This window comes from Monodon monoceros, unplaced genomic scaffold (assembly GCF_005190385.1).
Source record: "Monodon monoceros isolate NGI ecotype Baffin Bay Population unplaced genomic scaffold, NGI_Narwhal_1 Super_Scaffold_22, whole genome shotgun sequence".
NCBI classification, from domain to species: domain Eukaryota; kingdom Metazoa; phylum Chordata; class Mammalia; order Artiodactyla; family Monodontidae; genus Monodon; species Monodon monoceros.
In genome coordinates, this window is record NW_021703779.1 from 64,957,844 (window position 1) to 64,978,892 (window position 21,049).

Genomic DNA, 21,049 nt, shown 5'->3' on the forward strand with positions numbered 1-21,049 from the left:
TATTTGCAAAGGAAACAACTGACAAAGGATTTACCTACAAAATTTACAGGCAGCTCATGTAGCTTGATATCAGAACAACAAAAACCTCAATCAAAACATGGGCAGAAGACCTAAATAGACATTTCTCCAAAGAAGATATACAGATTGCCAACAAGCACATGAAAGGGTGCTCAACCTCACTAATCATTAGAGAAATGTAAATCAAAGCTGCAGTGAGGTATCACCTCACACGAGTCAGAATGGCCATCATCAAAAAATCTATAAACAATAAATGCTGGAGAGGTTGTGGAGAAAAGGGAACACTCTTGCACTGTTTGTGGGAATATAAATTGATACAGCCACTATGGAGAACAGTATGCAGGTTCCTTAAAAAACTAAAAATAAAACTACTGTATGATCCAGCAATCCCACTACTGGGCATATACCCTGAGAAAACCATAATTCAGAAAGAATCATGTACCACAATGTTCATTACAGCTCTATTTACAATGGCCAGCACATGTAAGCAGCCTCAGTGTCCATCGACAGATGAATTGATAAAGAAGATGTGTCACATATTTACAATGGAATATTACTCAGCCATAAGAAGAAAGGAAATTGAGTTATTTGTAGTGAGGTGGATCGACCTAGAGTCTGTCATACAGAGTGAAATAAGTCAGAAAGAGGAAAACAAATACCATATGCTAACACATATATATGGAATCTAAAAAAAAGAAGAATGGTTATGAAGAACCTAGGGGCAGGACAGGAATAAAGACCCAGATGTAGAGAATGGACCTGAGGACATGGGGAGGAGGAAGGGTAAGTTGGGACGAAGTGAAAAAGTGGCATTGACATATGTATACTACCAAATGTAAAATAGATAGCTAGTGGGAAGCAGCCACATAGCACAGGGGGATCAGCTCACTGCTTTGTGACCGCCTAGAGGGGTGGGATAAGGAGGGTGGGAGGGAGACACAAGTGGGAGGAGATATGGGAATATATGTATATGTATAGCTGATTCACTTGGTTATAAAGCAGAAACTGTGACACCATTGTAAAGCAATTTTACTCCAATAAAGATGTTGAAAAAAAAAAGAAAAAACAAAAAAAACTCCCCAGAAACAGCAACAACAAAAAAATTGTGTAGGCTTTATAGCATATTGTTGAATCTGGTTCTTAAATTCAGTTTTATAATCCTTTGGTTGCCTTTTGGTTGGATGTTTAATCTATCCGATTTAATGTTATTATTGATATGGTTGTAATTTTGATGCCATTTTGTTTTTTGTTTTCTATATAGCTCATGAATATTTTTGTCTTATCTTCCTCTTTACCATTTGTCTTTGTCTTGAATGGCTATTTCCTAGTGTAACTTTTTCATTTTTTTAAAGATTTTTACTGTATTTTTGAGGTTTTTCTTAGTGGTTGCTCCTGTGTTTCCAATATTTAGCTTAACTCATCAAACTCTACCTCAGATTTATAGTAACATACTTCCAAAAAACTTGCGTTTTGATTTGGCTTCGCTATTGTTACCTTTGATGTCTAGGTAAGTCAATTTTTCCTTATGCCTTTGAGAGTTAGTCTGTGACTTAAGGTCTCATATTAACAGATCTAAATCCAGAAATTTTCAAACCTTAGAAGGGTTCAAAAACCACACATTCTGTTAGGAATTTGTCAGCTTCTAGTGAGCAGTTTGCATTACAAAACACAGGTCTTTATGTTTGCTCATGAACAAGATATTTTGTGCAGAGTTGTAAGTGTTCTATCAAAAGAAGATGTGATAATGATTATTCGCCTGGAAATTGGTAGAATTAATGGAAGAATTACTAGCTGTGTGGCTTTGGGCAAGTCACTTAACCTTTCTGTGCCTGATTTATCTTAAGTATAAAACAAGAATAATAACAGTAACTACAACATGGCATTGTTGTGCAAATTAGGTAAATTAATATAGGTAAAGCACTTAGAATATTGCCAGGCATATAGTAATACTCTAGAAAAGTTTTCTATTGTCATTATTATTATTACCTTGACATTTTTCTAACCTCTATCAAGCATTCAAGGCTTCTGGGTACTTTACAAAGCTCTTTGGCAAAAGCATTCATTTTCTCCACCCACCAACCCCATCTATAGCTGTGGGAAGTTGCTATTATCTAAGCCTGTTCAGTTAGTGAGAAGGAAATCCCAGTTTCCAGAGCAACAGCTAAGAGGTGATGGTGCTTCAGTGTGAAAGATGAGCTAAAAAATCTTCCAGGGACTGTGCTTGAAAAAATATTTTCTGCCCTTTCAGTGATGTAGTATCCAGTGTTAGAACTGGTTTGGAACTTAACCTTGTGGTCCCTTTCTCCCACTGAAGCAAAAAAAAAAAAAAACTGTATTAAAAAGAAAGTCTGTAAGATTCAGGATCTTGCTTGTTTTATGAAAGGTTTCAAGATATCTGATAATTAATGCAAAATAAGTAATTAAATGGCTTCCCTTCCTAGAACACTGCCCAGGTTTATATAGGCACTGTGTTTATTTAAAGAATATGAGGGTGTTCAAAATTGTTAGATGGACCCTAAGCCATAGGCATAGTTAAAATCCTTTGGTTACATTTATACTGTTTCTAAGGAAACTAGCATAGTTTTGAGTCTCTGGCACTTGGGGTGAATTCATCCAGTCCTTTGATATTGTTGGCAGAAAGAAAAAATGATTTGGGTTTGGAGTGTTAAGGTCTTAAGCATCTGGCTGTTCTTTTTCAAGTGTGTAAATTCCCAGTTGGAAGTTAGTCATATTTTAGTTACTTTCTTTTCAAACAGATAAAGAAATGAAATTTACACTCTCCCAGGTAGTTCTGAGCGCACTTTTTTCAGCTGCATATTCATTCCCCTGCTCTCCTGGTAGACATTTTTTTAAAATGACCTTTTGGGTTAAGTTGTGTGGCTATAAACTGGCTGTTTGGGGAACACCTTGGAGAAGTTTCATTTTCCCCCTTCCACCTTACAAATATTAGAGCAAGCACAACCATAATGTTCACAGTGAGGATTTTGAGGTGAGAGCAGAAGGAGATGACAGTGGATAAGCTTCAGTACTTTCTTGTTCATTGGACTTTTTTTCCTCATGTGTTTGTACTCTTTGTTGTAAAATAACACGTTGATGTGGACTTGTTTGTAAAGGGATGAAATGGCACAGGTTTTCACCTGATGCGTAAAACAAGACAAAACAAAACAAGTAACACACTGCTACTCTGCTTAGGCAAGAGAGAAGAGTTTTTGAGAACACTACTAATAGTAATTTTGAATTACGTAGATATAGACCCTATCCTCTTGGAGTTTGCAGTTGGGAGAGACTGACAATCAAATTATCACACAAATAAAAAAATTCACAGCATAACGTAAACTTATACCTGTGATGAATGCAATGAAGAAAAGGTGGATATGACCTGAACTAGGGGTTAAGGAAAGGTTCCCTGAAGACATGATTACTGGGATAATTTCTGAAGGAGGAGTAAGAATTACCTTGGTGAAGGGGAGGCTAGAGAGGGGGAGAGTGTTACAGGCAAGGGGACTAGCATGTAGAAATGTCTATGGTGTGAGAGATCATATTTCATTCTAGGAAGATGAAATAGGTCAGTGAGGCTGGAACTCAGGTAGAGAAAGAGTGATGCTAGAAGGGCATCTGACCCAGTGATATGATAAACAACCTGGGAGTCATTTGTGAGATTAATCAGAAAGGTACTTGAATACGTTAAGGAGAAATGAAAGCAGATGAATTGGAAGACTGAGGAATATTAATCCAAAGAGGAGAATAATAATGAGCTGGTCATACATACAGATAGACAGTGACCACGACTATTAAGTTGACTTTAATCAGTGTAGTGCATTGAGTTGCTACAATTGAGCACTCCTGAAAAAGGCTCTTCTCATTACCCATTTTTTCTCTTCACAAACCAGTTTCATTTTCACCTTGATTCACTTTACACCTACTGCATTTTATCACTTGTGTCTGGACACCTGAAAAGATTTCTCCTTTTCTTGGCTTATTTAAATACTAATTATCCATCAAGGTCCAGATCGAATTCCATCTCCTCCAGGAAGCCCTTCTGGACTTATCCATGGGACTTCAGCCTCTGATCCATTACAAAACTTACTCTCCATACAATAACTTTAATAGTTTTCAAAATTTGCCTTTGCTACTCACTCTTTCATGTGTCTTGTGTCCCCAGCTAGACTGTGAGGCACTGCAGGGCAGTGACTCTGTCTTTCTCTTGTAGACTGATAAATATGCCAAGGACTGATCCAGGCCCAGAGTGGATGAATGACCACTTGTGGAGACATAGCCAATTCAGCAACTGACAGAAATAGACATACCTGAGATAAGTGGAGAGGGGAACAGAAAGAGCAGAGACTGGGGGTGGGGGAGAGAGGAAACGATAGAGAAAGTGCTTTTTAGAATAAGTCACTAGTAATGAGGCTAGTATCAGCTTCACACTCACTTATTTACTAGCCTTGACTCTTAGTGAGAACAGCCACAATAGAGCTGTAGAAAGAGGGAGAATAAACAAACATGAAGCATGCCTTATTTAGGAGGCAGCTTAATTACACAGATTGAGGTTTTGAAGCAGTCAGAGGATCCCTCAGTTCTCCAGGAGCACTGCTCTGCCCAGAGTAAGAAAGCACCTTATTCTTGGCCCAAGATTTACAGAGAAGGGGGAGGGGTTGCTGTTGGTGGTAGTATTGGCAGTGAGTGGAGGTAGAGGAGAGAAGAATGAAGGGAACTGGCAGAAGGGAAGAGCTAGCAATGAAGTTACAGTTGGGTGAATGAATTTCTGCAACAAATTCAGATCAAAGAGAAGGAGGGAAGGAGAAAAAATAAGGAGGAAAAGAAAGCAGTGTGAGCAACCAAGGCAGTAAACCTATAGGAAAAGAACTTGCCCAGGGGGAAATAAGTATACAGTTGAAGATAACTTCCTATTATAAACAAATTGCATCTGTACTATTTATTTTGGGTTTTAGCAAACCTCTGAAAAATCTCATGGTAATTAGATGTCCTGCCAGGCAGTTATTTAAGAGAAGCGTAGACCCTCCTTTTGCCACAGAGCACTCCCTAGTGCATTGAAGGTGGGTAGTAGAGCTCTGGGACCCCAGCACATCTCCATCTGAGGGCACTGCACTGGCCTAAGTGAGTATAGTATTAAATTTTATTTTATTGTGGTGGTGGTGGGGGTTTAATTTTGCATAGTATAATAGGAATGTATTTACGGTACCAATCACTTTTGCCTTTCCCCGCCCCCTACTTATTATTAAGATTTTTATTGTAATTATTTTAATAAAGTTGGAACAAACATGGGCTGCTCATAAGTGAAACACTCCTCCCAGTTTGGAGTTTCGTCTCCTCCTCATTAGAATTGTAAGAGGGTGGGGGAGGATAGCCGTCCTGCATCAAAGACAGGCACAAAGGCTTTCTCTGCAGATTAATTGGTCAGGAAAGACACTTTTTATATTGTGAAGTGGCACTTAAGCCGCCAATTCTTGACTGTGAAAACTGCTTTTCCTGGGCAATGCTCTTTAAGGAAAAACTTCTTCAGTCCAGTGATTGGTGACTGAGGGAACGATGGAGCACAGGGTATTGGGCGGGATTTCTGCTCCTAATAATGCCTCCTTATCCAATGAAAAGCATTTCCTATTGAGACCCCCAAGAGTTCCCCCGGCCCTACGCTCCGGCCCGGACTTTGGGCCTTTTCTTGCGTCCTGTTTGTTAAAGGCATGCCAGCTACAGCCTTCAAGAGGGCCGTTCCTTAACAAAGGGAAAGAGATAAATGTAAATAAGCTCACATTTCAGAATGAGCAGTTTGCTGTAAGAAGCTTCGGCAGCCCAGTGTCTGCTACTTTGGGCTGGGCTAACCTTTCCCTGTAAAAAAGAATAATAGATTAAAATATGCACTTCTAAAGTGCGAGTTGCCCGTTTACATGTTTATTAGCTAATTGTCTACAGGCATGAGCACACTCTCATCTAGCACACTCTTTCTTGGGGTAAGTCTCTTTGAGAAAGATTTGATTCGGGCGTTTGGTGGTGGGGGGATGGCATAACAAACTTCAGTGGAAACACTGATGCTTAGAGTGTTTGGGGAAAGAAGTTAGATTTCAACTCTGAAGTGCTGAACAGGGATCTTCGAGTCGAATGGTTAAAAAAAAAAGCAGGAATTTCTATTGTTTTGGCAATAATACTGTTTCAGTGGAAGAGATACAAGATTTTCAGGCTGTTGTTTCATGTAAACACAGTTGTCCTAAAGAGATGATTTAAAATCACAGAGTAGAGCAATTTAGAAATTCTTTTGGCTAGCTTTATATTTCTTTGGTTTACAATTGATTGTGAGCTGATGTGGCTTCTATTTTGATGAGGTTTCTTCTAGTAAAACTATACAGCAGCGTGCCTTTGATGCCTAATTGATTTATGGAGAATGTGACATTTGTTATATTGAATAATTCATGAACTAGACCATAAAGGAAGAAACACATTTCAATGAAAAACTAATTCTGGCATAAATGGAATTTGCCCTTATATGTGAACTTAAGTGCTATTTTCCATACAAATGCAATAATGTGACATATTTAAAATTCTCTTCTTGTATATCCTGAATATTTTTAAGATTTTTACTTACAAGATTTTGTTGAATTGATAAATATTGTATTTTGGTTACTTTGTTTTAGGAAATTGAGCAATGTAATTTATTATTATTCCACTGTGGAAAAGCCCAGACAAATTAGAAGATTAGAACATTTCAGAGCTTGGTGGGGTTATTCACTTTGCTACCTTATCAATTATACCAGCTTTCTTTTTCCTTGACCAACATGAAGACAACAATAATAACCTAAGCTCCAAATTATTCAGTGGCTTTGAAACATGTTTATTTTTCAGAATAAAATTTCAAATAACATATCCCATCAACATAGATTGTAAATCCTTTTGCCTTGTCACAGATGAAATGTGCTGTTCCTATAAAGGATGAGTTCAGCTGATACACTTGATGGCGGCTACACTCTAAAGCATCTCCAGCTAATCAGAGATGCAAATCAAAGCCCTATTGGAACAATCAGACCTGACTTTCAGAATGTGTACTCACAAAAGTTAAAGAGAGGACTGGGAATATGCCCTACAGAAACACTCAGGCCAAGTTTAGCTAAAGCTTGATCTATTCAATTCCATTTGACAGAAAATGTAATGAGAATTGTTGCCCTTATTGTGATAAGGCTTAATTGTATAGTTGCCTTTTTTTCTCAGTGTATGGTCATTGTGTATAGTCTACTCTTGGCCTTCTTACAGGGGAGGAAAAAACTCACTAATGTGTTTGTGAATACTAGTACTGAAAATTGGGAGCTTAATAGGAGTTTACCTACCATTTGGAATCAATCCTCACTTTTAGTAGATAAGTAATTAGAGCAAGGCATGGGATAAGCAGTCTACTGATTCTCTATAGTTATGTTCTGAAGTATTTCGATAACCTTATATTTTGAGGAGAGAGGTCACTGGGGAACAGGTAGAGAAGGTCAAGGATTAAGACCTAGACAATTAGAGCTGATATGGGCATAAGGACAGAGGATGAGGAAAATGAGGATATTAGGGAGACTTTACGATATAAATGGCAGCTTGATCTGTGATCCTTAGCTTCTGACAATAATTAATAATATTTACTTCTGATACTAAAATAAATCTAAACTACATATGGTGATGGATGTTGAGTAGACTTACTGTGATGATCATTTCACAATATATACAAATATCGATTGAATCATTATGTTATACACCTGAAACTAATATAATGTTATATGTAAATTATACATCAATTAAAAAATAAATCTAGCAATAATTTCATTGAGTCTAATAAAAATTAATTCCCCTTATCTCAGACTTAGAGGGATTAAAAAATTTTTTTGCAGTGACAAACGGGAGCAGGTAAAAACACTGACAGGAGGGAACAGCCAGTGAGGCCACACTGTCATAACATGAGTTGAAGGCTGCTATTAATCAAGGAAAAGATGGAAGGAGAAGAGAAACTGAGGTACAGAAAGGGACTATGACTTGATCTCACACAGTTAGCTAGTGATGTGCCTGGACGTGGCTATATTGAATTAACACCAAATATGAAAATTTCTGGGTATTTGAACTTCCTGGTTTGCTTTGATTCTAAACAAAAAGAAGTTTTCTTTATAATCTGTATCAATTGTGAAAGCCATAAAAGAAAGAACTGTTAATGCTTCTGTCTTTCTTTAAGATAAACCAGTAAAATAATGTTAATTTCATTCCAGGAATACTGCTCTCTGGAGGAGTGTGAAAATCAATCCTCCTTAATGTTAAGGTGATCTCAAATATATTTTAAATTATCTAATGATTTTATTTTTTAAGTTTTGATTCCCTTAGATTAGAGAAAAATTATTTCAGGAGAGTTGAAGCATAGCAGTCTGCTTTGTTTAGGCCACCTTCAGAAGAGGGTGAGATGTGATGATAGTGTAAGTTTGCCACTAGCAGATGATTCTACTTTACAGGCAGTAAGTGAGTAGGGTTCAAATTCAGTTGCTACCTGTATGAATTCCACTGCAGAGTATTTCTGGTTCTATACAAGTATTTTGGGTAGAATTGTGATTTGAAGATGTTACAGACATGCTATATTAGGTTGGCCTAGAACATCCTAGTAGAGGGAGCAGTGATTGTCAGTGTGCTAACTGAAGTAATTGAAGACTTGCTCATATCACTATAGTTCAGGGAAGAAAGAAATCCAGCTGGGTTGGGGGGGGTTAGAGACAAGGCAGTAAGGTCTCTACCTGTTGTTCCAGTCTTCTTTCCTCTTCTCCTATCAAGGCTCCTGCCCAATAGTAACAGTTGCTGCCAGGGAAAAAGAAAAGAAAATAAAACAGAAAAAAACCACAAAGAACCAATACAACTTCAGGCCAAATAAATCTTTGTTCAGTTATTTTTAATGTAATGTATTACCTTATAAAGTGGAAGAAGTATTTTTATGCCTTTTGTCACTAGTTATCTTTAAGTGATTATAAGTTACATAAACTCATGGACTTTATGTGTGTCAATATAACTAACAAAATATGACATAGCAGTAACAAGCTTTGAAAATAAAATGTTATCTGCAACTCTGTAATAATGAAATCCAAAGCATTTAGATACCATTTTAAAATATGTTGGCTCTCATTTACTCTGATTTATATCATGTAATATATTTCTTTACCTTATATTTTGGTATACATTTTATTGAAAAGCTCTCTCCATGGCACACTATTGTGAGTAATTCTATTTCACAGCATCCATTGGAGGAAATCTCTAACCACAGTACCTCCAGAAAGTTCATTGATCACCCAAGTCTTGGATAAAATTGGTTCCAGAATTTGGTTTGAACTAATGTGGTGAGTACCACTGTCCTGGTAATAACTTTCTCTAAAATTCTTAATTTTATTCTCCAACATTTTTTCTAACCAGTGCTTCCAATTTATTATAGGTTATATGATCCAAAAATCCAGAATGAATGGAAGAGTTGTAATTGTTTATTATAATCCAGGCAGGTATGATGTAAAAGAATATTGATTCTTCGGTTTAAACCTTCTCTGCCACTGGTATATGCCTTTAGCAGTGGGAGACATGGCTTTTGCTCATATTATCAGGATCAGTATCCAAGTATATCAGATGAATTGGTATGCAAATTGATAACTAATTTATCTGTTCAACTATGTGAAATAAAGCCAGATTCCTAGCGGGAATTTAAGAGCCTCACAGGATTTGCAAATAGGCTCTTTTAGGAATATCTAATTTTTTTCCCCCAAAAGGTCTGGGGCTTCTGCTGAGATGAGATATTAAGTCTGAAGACTCTAGACAATTTCATTAGATTAGGTTGAGCAATTTGTCTACAGTTGTCTTACTCTATAACTTACTCTTAGGGAAAATTCTACTTTAGTAGGGTTGATGCAAACTTTGGTCCCATCATATTGAGCACTAAACCACATTATTTTCCAAAAATTAGACTGTGTTATCAAGTGAAGTGTTAGTGAGAGACTGGAATATTTTTTGGTGAAAAAAATTAAGTTAAACACTGAGGATAGGAGCTGCTCAGATTAGGGCCTGTGTCAATTTCCTCCTCTTTTTAAATAAAGTAGGGGGACAAAACAGCCATAATAATCTTAGTGTGAACCAAATTTAACATAGAAAGCCTTTTTCAAAAGGATATTTCTTGCATAAAAATAAATGAGGACAAAAAAATAAAATAAACGAGCTTGTCAGTCTAAACATTTGACACAGAGAGAGGCTTGTTTGAGATGAGACCTGATATAGATCAATTTCCCAGCTCAATTCTAGAGTGAAACATTTACCTATGGCTTCCTCCATATGTAATTTTATAAGGCTAGGTTGTGTTTTGAAAACTATTATGAAACAGCAGCCAATGCATAGGAACATCAATTGGAACCGTGTGAATGATTGTGATCTGTGCTTGTGACTTGGCCTAGAAAATTTCCTTAAGGAGTCTTCTCTGTTAACAGCCACTCATCTGAGGAGTGGCAGTCTAGACATATTCCCTATTACTCCAGCAGGATGGTTTTAATCTGTATTTTTGCAACATTTTTGTATTTTTTAGTTTGCTTCACTGCTAGATATTTATAGAAAGGACACAATAGGTTTCAGCTTCCTCCGAAAACTATTGTGTCAGTGTTCCTAAACTTCGACCAGTAGAAAGAGGAAATGCTCTGGGGATCAGAAGCACTCTGATCTGACCCAAGCTCATTAAAAAGGGAGCAAAGCAAAAAATTTAAGTATACTCTGCCTTCAAGGCCTTGCCTCCCTGAGTTCTGGATTGTCTTCTGTAGGGAACAAAAGCAAGCCAGCCTTTCTAGGCTACTGGGCATATGCCAGAAATTAGAGCTTTGTTTCCAATGTATCACCTGAAAATTTAGCACTTAGTGAAGTAATTTAGGTATTCATCTTTATAGGGCAAAAAGGCTAACTCTGCTTCCTCCAGGAGCCCAAAAGACTGCAAACATGGTATATTTCATTATGATTAGAAATTTTTTATAAGGGAAAAACATTGTGAACACTACTATGAACTGCCCATACTGACTCCATATGTGTAGGTCAAAGTTAAAAATTCAGCAAGGGCCAGATTTCTCTTTGGTCAACCTCCAGGTGACCTGCTTCCTGTCCATTGTCACTGAAAATACATGCAATCAGCACTCTGAACCCTTAGGTGATTAATTGTTAAAATAATTGGCTGTAAAAGTCTTCACAAGATAATAGTCTAATGCTACTTGCAGTGAAAGATGTAATTAACTGTGTCAGCCTATATTTTTTTTCTTCATCTTATCTGAAGCTCAAGTGTTGGCCCTTTGCCTCCATTCAGTGCACAATATGTTAGCCATTTAGGAAAATCCAGTGGTTAAAAAACACTGTTTATTTCAGTCAAAAGAAAGGAAGCCAGTCAGAAAAGAGACCTTGTTTCTCTTTTTCACTGATTCTCCTTCAGAATTAGTTTAAGAGCCAAATGCCTCTCTGATTTTTTTTAACCATAGCTCAGTGAGAGATATTCCTTTTGGGACACACTCCTGGATTGTCCCATTATGACAAAATTGTGTAGTTAAGGTTGAAACTCAAGGGGGGATTTCTGAAGTAAAGGGTATACATGGTGTTAAGAGAAAGATGTGTTGCTAATATGAAGTTCAGCATACCAAGAAAGACAGAGACATAGGTGTCCAGTTGTGCCAGAGGAGGGAGAAGGAAAAAACTCCGGTAATGTTTCTTTGTGGTTAGGTTGGGCTGAATGCTTGTCAAGCTCATAAAGCTACTCACAAGCCCTGTTGAATCTTCCTAGCCTCAGCTGTGAGGCTAGAGGTAATGTTTATACAGGGAAGAGAAACAGTATAGCCAAGTTACAGAGTGAACCAGTGTCTGAATCAGAAATAGAACTCCTTGCTTACAGTGCTGTGTTAAATCCCAGCACCACACCCTCGATGCTAGACAGCAAAGGGGCTGTGTGTTTGAGCAAGAGAAAGCTATGAATAGGGCCTTAGTGACAGTTTTCCCATGCTCTCCCTTCAGGATTGAGACTGTAATGCTTTCTTGTCTGTGGTCCTTTCTCTCCCACAGAATTTGGTTACTCAATGCAGCAAAGTAGAAGTGCCAGGCTTTTGCAGACTGCCTGCTGTGGGTATAGTGTATATGTTCTGGGAGATATAAAACTGAATATATAACTGCAGAGTAAAGCTCACCTATTTGAAACATGCCATCTTGGGAAGTACAAAATAATACATAGCCAGTGAACTAGAAGTATACTGTGTAAAAGGGTCACCAGTGGGCACACTGGAGGGAGTCTGAGCAAATGTGAAAAGACTTCTATTATGAAAGCATTTTTCAAATAAAATAAACTTATTAGCAGTACTTTTTGTAGAAGGCAGGTGCAAGCAGATCATAGTGAATGAAGCTTGGCTTTAATGTTAGGGGTTTTGCATTCCTGTAATTTCTTTAGATTGTGTGACTATGTTAGAAGGATATTTTTGACTATCTTGATTTCTTTCAACAATGGAAAAAAAATGACTTCCAGCCTAATGGGTAGCGTGTGGGGGTGTAAAATAGTATATAATGTGGTTTAAGCAGTTGAGAAGTTTGCCACTCTTTTTGTTTCTGCCACCCCCTTGGCCACTGTGTACTGTTCTTTCTGAGAAAATTGGAAGAAGTGAGATGAAGTAAGGTAGAGAGGGTGGAATTGGAGGACTTATAAACTGGGAATTCCCTCCAAGCCCTTAATACAAATTAGATGGAAGCACTGACCTCTCTCCAGCAAGGTCTTCTTTTTTTTGTCTTTTCTTCTCCCTTTTCTCTCAATTCTTCAGTTTTTCCTTCTCTGCTACTTTCTTTGCCATCTTCTCTTCTGCTCTCCCAATCTATTTTTATTTCTTCCTTCTCTGTTTTTTTTTTTCCTCCTGGACCTTACTTTGTCAAGGTTCCTACTATAGCCTGTTTTCGTATACCAAGGTTACTTCTGGCAAAAGTTGAGCTGGGCCTGTGAGATGAAATGGCCAAGAAGAAATATGATCTTAGAGCAGTGTTAGGCTCAGGGGAGGCACTCCATAAAGCTTTGTTGAATGAGAAATCAGGAACGGCACACTTCCAATTTTAACTTTAAAACTTTAGCTATTAAAAATGCCAACCCTTTGCTTTGCACCCTATATTCTCCAAGGTCAGCTCTCGTTCTGGGCACTGCAGTGAGTGATTTTTTTTTTTCTCAAACCAGTGTTTTCCCCTCAGGCCAAACACTGGTTGAAGTGGCTTCAGGCCTCTATATCTATGGCAGTTTCCCCCTGCCACTCCCTTCTCTGATACAGAGGCCCTTTGACCTGTTCCCTGGGAGGTGGAAGGAAAGAGTGACATAAGGAGGAATCACTTCAGAGAAATGGTTTTTGCGTTTTAAAATATAATCATATGAAAACCCATTACTGGATAAGTCAAGAACAAAGACCACTTTTATTCCATATCTTCCTCATTGAAAACAATTCATTCAGCTGCAACTTGTTCATAGTGTATTATAGAGCATTCAGAAGACAGTCCTCCAATGGCAGCTGTTGACCTAGGAGATGGTTAGTAAGATTTCTATATGCACCTTTGAACAATGATGGTTCAGATACCCAACAAAGATGATTAGTCAGTGACAGCCACGTGTACAAGTGGTGGCAGGCAGAGGGCATGTAACTGGCCAGATCAGAAATGTACAGGGGGATGGCTGTTCACCTCAAATCTACCTTTCATATTTCACTTGTATTCAGCCAGGAAAGGCTTTATTGACCAGGGCCATTTTAAGAGCTGAAGGCATGATAGTAACTGATGGAATGAGCAGTGGGAGAGGGAGTAGGAAAATACCCAAGGCTTAGGGTCTGGCATGAAAATAGCTTAGAAAGGGACTATAGTCTGAAAGAGGGAAACATTGAGATTGTCATTTGAAATATCTCTCTATAAAGGCAACGTAGTATAGCGAAAAAAGTTTTAGCCAGAACTTTAATATACTGAGGGATCCCTGCTCTCTAAACTTATATTTTGGAAGAAAAGGTGAATCAACATTTTAATTCAGGAGTTTACTCATAACTTTTTAAAGAGGTTGTCCTGGAGGTCCCATATTCACCTGTACTCTTGTGCAGTAGAACTAATACTCAGACAATGAAGTTTAGTAATACTGGAAAGTAGACAATGTATTGATAATTTAGAGTAGCTTGATAATCATTTAGTTAGGAATTTTTTTAAAAAACACCTGAATTCTGGTTCTGACTGTATCATTTACATGTTCTTCCATTTCTGACATTATTGTAATTCTAAATTACATAAGCCTCAGTTTCTGCTTCTGTAACATGGTGATAAATTCCTGCCTTGCCTGCCTTATGGTGTACTTGTAGGAATCAAATAAAACATGCTTTTGAAAGTTAAAAAATCATACAAATTTCAAAGTATTAACATTGTTTTAACCATCAGAGTCACCCTCGCCCCCACCCCGCCCTACCGGCCTTGGGCTCCCCAGAAACAAATACCTTATTCCTGTGCATTGCAGTGCTACAGTATTGCAATTACTGTCTTGAGTGTGATCTCTCCTACTCCTGCAACATACTCTTGTAGTACCTTTTAACATATGGTAGGTACTCAAAAGGTATTTGTTAAACTGAATTGAATGTGCATGTTATTTCCAGTCTGGGTAGACAGAATATCTTTTACTCCACAGAAATCGTGGATGGAAGGTAGATTTGATGTCTGGTTCCATCTTGTCTCCCATAGGAGGAAAACATTTCCTACCAGTCCTTAGTCTCAGAGTGCTGAACCCTGCAGCCAGCAGGCCTCCTGAAAAAAATCCATGGGTGACAGAAGATTCATTGACTTCCAATTCCAAGATTTAAATTCAAGCCTCAGACCCAGGTTGGGCAATGCTACTGCCAATAATACTTGCAATGTTGATGATTCCTTCAAGTATAATCTGAATGGTGCTGTCTACAGTGTTGTATTCATCCTGGGTCTGATAACCAACAGTGCCTCTCTGTTTGTCTTCTGCTTCCGCATGAAAATGAGAAGTGAGACGGCTGTTTTCATCACCAATCTGGCCCTCTCTGATTTGCTCTTTGTCTGCACTCTACCTTTCAAAATATTTTACAATTTCAACCGCCACTGGCCTTTTGGTGACACCCTCTGCAAGATCTCTGGGACTGCATTTCTAACCAACATCTATGGGAGCATGCTCTTCCTTACCTGTATTAGCGTGGATCGTTTCCTGGCCATTGTCTATCCCTTCCGATCTCGTACCATTAGGACCAGGAGGAATTCTGCCATTGTGTGTGCTGGAGTCTGGATCCTAGTCCTCAGTGGTGGTATTTCAGCCTCTTTATTCTCCACCACTAATGTCAACAATGCAACCACCACCTGCTTTGAGGGCTTCTCCAAACGTGTATGGAAGACTTATCTGTCCAAGATAACCATATTTATTGAAGTTGTTGGTTTTATCATTCCTTTGATACTGAATGTCTCTTGCTCTTCTGTGGTGCTAAAAACCCTCCGTAAGCCTGCTACACTGTCTCAAATTGGCACCAATAAGAAAAAAGTGCTGAAGATGATCACAGTGCATATGGCAGTCTTTGTGGTATGCTTCGTACCCTATAACTCCGTCCTCTTCCTGTATGCCCTAGTGCGGTCCCAAGCCATTACCAATTGCTTGTTGGAAAGATTTGCAAAGATTATGTACCCAATCACCTTGTGCCTTGCAACTCTGAACTGTTGCTTTGACCCTTTCATCTATTACTTCACCCTTGAGTCCTTTCAGAAGTCCTTCTACATCAATACCCATATCAGGATGGAGTCTCTGTTTAAGACTGAAACACCTCTGACCACAAAGCCTTCCCTTCCAGCTATTCAAGAGGAAGTTAGTGATCAAACAACACATAATGGTGGTGAATTAATGCTAGAATCCACCTTCTAGGTATGAGAACTCTCTTTAGGTCCAGATATGGTTTCTTCTATGATTTTCCTATGCTATGAATAAGAGAAAAGATTTCAAGCTAATGATATTGAGAATAGTGTACTGAATACAGTCAGATACATTTATTTGAATGTTTATTGTACATATGCTGTTTTGTTCAATAATTATAGGTCAGGTCTAATTACAACAACAAAAAGTTATTGCCAAACTCTTCTGCTGGGTTGGAAATTCATTGTACCACATTATATAAGTGGACAGTAGCCTTGGATTTAGTGATATGGAGATTACTTAAAAACTTTAAAAAATATATTTCTACTCCAATAATATTTGGTAATTAGGTTGGGCCTATAAATATAGAACAAATTCAGGGATTATTTTTTTTAAAAAACAACCTTTTGTGTTACTACTGATATATGCTAGTCTTTTTTTTTCTTTTTGAATTGTCATTGAGTTTATTTTAGCAGACTAACATATTTTAGCTTAACATTATTAATAAAAAGTATCAAATTTAAGAGAGCTAGCAAAATTTGTTGTATATATTTTGAAAGCAGAAACATAAATTTTGTTTGCATGAATATGGCTGGGAAGAAACAGAAGATTAACTGGATTTACATATTTGCAGTCACCAGCAGTGTCAGTTTTTAAAAACGTTTTCCTTTTTCTACACTACATTAAATTTCTCATATGAAACTTCAGATCCAGAAAGCTGCTAAATATGTGCCCAAAGCAGGGCAAAATGGAAAATCACATAAAACAACAAATATTCATAAAAAACTAAGAGACATCAACATTTTTTCTAAGAATTTCCAATTATCCTTCTTTTCAGAGACTGGTTTTTATAAATATTTTCTATATGAAATTTTGGAGCACAGTGCAACCAGAAAGCTGCTGCATTTGTGCCCAGGTCAGGAGCAAATTGAAAAAATTTAGAAACAATAACAAAAAAACCATAAAACAAAAAAAGTTTTTTAAAACTTACATTAATCATTTTTTGGGGGAGGGAGTAGAGATCTGTAACTTTAAATTACTTATTCTTTCATATTAATTTTGGAGCACAGTATAGCCGGAGAGCTGCTGAATTTGTGCCCAGGTTGGGAGCATATTGAAAAAAAATACATAAACCAAACTAAACCAATACAAACAAACAAACAAACAAAAAACAGAAAAACTGCAAAATGGTAAAAACAACAAAAAATTCCTAAGACTTGCATTAATATTTTATTTATTTTTTGAGTATATGTAAACTTAAAAATATTGAATTATTTGTAAAAAATTTTAGAGTACAATACAGGTAGAAATCTGCTACATTTGTGCCCAGGTCAGGACCTCATTGGAAAAAATAAAACAAAATGACCCCTTAGAAAACAACAACAAAAAACACACAAAAAACTTAGAACTTTTTTTTCTGAGCATTTTTCAAACTTACAAAAAACTATAACTTTCATATGATGCTTTGAATTAAAATGCAGCTAGGAAGCTGCTAAACTGGCATCTAGTTCAAGAGCAATTAAAATCAATATTTAAAGGTATACAAAAGAAGAGAAAACATTTTTTATAACTAACTTAAACAACAAAAGCAACAAAAACATCCTTATAATCTCTTACTATTTATTGGATGAAGTGTAGGTTTAAGAATATTAAGACCTATAAACAAAACTTCTGAGCACGGTATAGTTTGAAAGATGCTACATTTGTTCTCATATAAGAAGCAGTGGAAATAAATATCCTGCATGCATACTACACACACACAATTAAAGCACTACAAAACCAAACCAAAATATTCTTAAAATATGTTTTAATCGATTTTTAAGTTATTTGGAGATGTGATAATTTTAAAATGCTAAGACTTTTTAAGTAAAACTTTCAGGAACAATGCATCTTGTAAGTTGCTGAACTTGTGCCAGGGAGAGATTAAAAACCGTACAACAATGACAAAAAAGTAAAAGTTTTAAAGCAATAAGCAAATTGTTAAAACTCTCATTAACCTTTGTTTTTCTTTCTGACATATGTAGATTTAAAAATACTAAGATTTTTAGATAAAAATCCAAGAGCCTAATGTAATTTTAAAAACCACCAAATCTGTGCCTGGGTTACGAACTAAGTGAAAAAAAGGCTAAAACAATAGAACAATAATAAAAATGAATTCTCAAAAATGGCATTACTTTTTCCTCATGATCTAAAGTCCTAAAAATAAACATGCAATAGATAGAATATGTAAGGCATTAGGTTGAGTTAGATGAAATTAGGTTAAGTTAGGTAAAGTTTGGTTGTTAAGTTATGTTGTAAAATCAAATTAGTAGTCAAAGTATGAATAATCTTTTTCTTTTGGTATTCTTTCTTTTCTGTTTCTTGTAAGTATAAACTATATGTGAACTTTTGTTTGTGCCCTGGACTCTCAAAATTATGAAATTTGAGGATTATGACACCAAACCATTTAATAGGATATATTAACCAAGTTGACATAAAATATATCAATAAACCAGTTTCCTTTTGTGTAATTTCCATATTTAGTTTTGTTTACTTTTCCATATTTCAATTTATCTTAATTTCCAATTTTATAGTTAATATAACTTGCTAATAATAAAAATTTTTGTCATGTTAACAATGTAACCAACAAAATGTAATGTAAACTAAATGTAAAATTGCCTTTTATTTTACATTTAAAAGCAAAAGCAATCATTCAACTGTATTTACAACTTGGATTTTAAATGCTTATTAAATGTAATAAAATACACTTGGATTATCTAGCAGTTATACTTTGGTCAACTATTTATTCAACTTTCCCTTTTTATTGAATTACAATTGACATGCAATATTATATTAGTTTCAGGTGTGCAGAAGACCTGAATAGACATTTTTCCAAGGAAGATGGTCAACAGGCACATGAAAAGATGCTCAGCATCACTAATCATCAGGGATATGCAAGTCAAATGAGATAACACCTCACATCTATCAGAATGGCTATTATTAAAAAGACAAGAAACAAGAAATGTTGACGAGGATGTGGAGAAAAGGGAACCTTCAACTTTGCCTTTATTTGTGGGCACCCAGAGACAATTTTCTATTATCTTTCCTCCATCCTTCAAGAAAGAACTTATTAAAGTATATTTGTTCTCAAACCAATTCCAGTACTTTGTTTTGGAGGCTGTCTAAAGACTAATGCAGAGTTGCAAATGGCAAATCCATGGGTGACTTTTCAGAGATCAAGTTGAAAGGTTAAGTTGGTTTGTCCAACTTGGCTTTGATTTATTTGGAGTTTATTGCCAAGCTGACTCTTGAATCTGATTTCTCAGATTTGAGGAAACATCCTAGGATGACTGGGAGGCCTGGGGAAAGTCAGGGGAGAAAAAAAATCTGACAACAGAAGATTTTGGAAATAGGTGGCTGACTGATCAATAACTAAAACAGGTGGTGGTCCCAGAGTAGCAGCACAGGGAGTTCATAGTCATTGTCCCCATGCCTTCGAACTCTCAGGGAAAGCAATGTCAGCATCTCATAAACCACTCTGTGTATTGGTTCCCCATGTGATGACATCAAACACTGCCTTTTCTAACATCACGACCAGCATGATTAGCCCTAGGCTATGTTTAAAATTATAAGAACTTTGTGATTAGTGACCTTCTAGATCAGATCCTCAGAAAAAAATGGGGACATGTCATTGGTGTCACATCCTTATTAGCTTTCTTCCACCTCTGTCTCTACCCCCAAACCCCTGTACCTTATGTTTGCTATTGTTTCCCAAACTCTCTACCTGTCTTTCCTGTGGCCCTTTAACATCTCTCCCTACCTCTTACAGAAATAGTGCTTCTTTGTGGACTGAAAACAATACATAAACGTCTGTCAAGACAGTGACACATTGAAAAGATTTACATTAAGTTGCCAATGATTGACCCCTTCACCCACTGCTTTTAATCCTCCCTTTGTTGTTTGCATCTTATAAAAGGAGTCTGGTTAATTCAAATGACTGAAGCAGGGTTGGGATGGGTAGAGATGACTGTCCTGGTAAATGGTGAATCATCTGTTGAGCCTCTGGTAAAGCCTCTGTACTGCAACTCTCTTGTCCCACTCTCTTGACACTACCCTGTGTACCACTGAGTCCAAAACGTACACTGCCTTCCTCCAGACAGCCCTATTTTCCAAAATTGCCTGTGGTTACTGAATAAAAATTTCCCCTTGTATTCAGAGTTTTGCGTAGCTATATACTTCCCACTGCTTCCCTTCTTTCTCTCTCTGAGTGTGGGGAATGAAGCTCTTCTCTCCCAAGCACCCAGAGAGGTACTGAGTCCAAGAGGGTAGAGGAGTAGAGCCAGTGTGAAGCCTAAAATGTGGCAGTGAGGGAAGCCAGGCAAGCTCTAAGATTGGAATGACTTGTGTGTGCCTTGCAACCAGCTTTCCTTCTTACTTATCATGGAGGAGCTCCGATCTTATAGATGAGATGCTTATTACAAAGAGCCCTCATTCCCACTACTAGTCTAGGATAAACTGTCTGCTCAGCTTTTTACCTTCCTTACTCAAGTTGGTGGTGTCAAGGCCAAAACTAGGGGGCACCTTTCTCAGTTGGGATTCTGGGACTTCTGGACTAGCCTTGATTCAAGGCAGTTTGAGGTTCTTGAGAAACAGGCTGGGGGAATTCCTAGGGACCAAGAATTCATTCATTTACTTAGTCAACGTATTTCTTGAACACCAACTATGTGCCAGACATCCTTCCAGGCACTGAGGATGTGGTGGTGAAAATAACAGAAAAAAACTGTTTTTAAACCTTATGTTCTTGAGTCAGATCAGGCATAGCCAAAAACAAGTAAATAAGCTAAAAGTAATATGACAGATGATAGTAAGTGCTATGCAGCGAAGTAAAGGAGAACACATACCTGAAACCAAATTTCGGGCTCCCAGCGTACTGGATTAAAACTTTAAAGATCATAAACATTAAAAAGAGGAGTATGCCTCTCTCTAAATAAGTAATTAAAATTATTTTAATTAATTTTATGCTATACTTAACAATGCATGTAAGGAAGTGCAAAAAAGTTCTGACTTTAAAACATCACATTACCAATGTTTGTTTTCAAAAGAGTTATGTAGCCCTGAATTGTCTAAATTCTGTAG

General features: G+C 37.1%; 1 protein-coding gene across 2 annotated transcripts; it reads left to right on the forward strand.

The window, feature by feature from the left end:
• The first annotated feature begins 5,681 nt into the window (after window positions 1–5,681).
• On the forward strand, window positions 5,682–17,049 carry LPAR4 (lysophosphatidic acid receptor 4). 2 transcript variants are annotated; one of them, XM_029240934.1, is made up of 4 exons: window positions 5,795–5,987; window positions 8,262–8,311; window positions 9,267–9,368; window positions 14,758–16,458. In XM_029240934.1, the coding sequence occupies exon 4, from the start codon at window positions 14,834–14,836 to the stop codon at window positions 15,944–15,946; it is 1,113 nt and encodes a 370-aa protein (XP_029096767.1). In that variant the 5' UTR covers window positions 5,795–5,987; window positions 8,262–8,311; window positions 9,267–9,368; window positions 14,758–14,833; the 3' UTR covers window positions 15,947–16,458. The 2 variants fall into 2 exon arrangements, with proteins under 2 accessions (XP_029096768.1, XP_029096767.1); XM_029240935.1 differs by lacking the exons at window positions 8,262–8,311; window positions 9,267–9,368 and having other exon boundaries at window positions 5,682–5,987; window positions 14,758–17,049.
• Window positions 17,050–21,049: the final 4,000 nt, after the last annotated feature.

Coding starts and splice junctions, on each gene's coding strand:
- LPAR4 (XM_029240935.1), top strand. CDS start 14,834: ATGGGTGACAGAAGATTCATTGACTTCCAATTCCAAGATTTAAATTCA.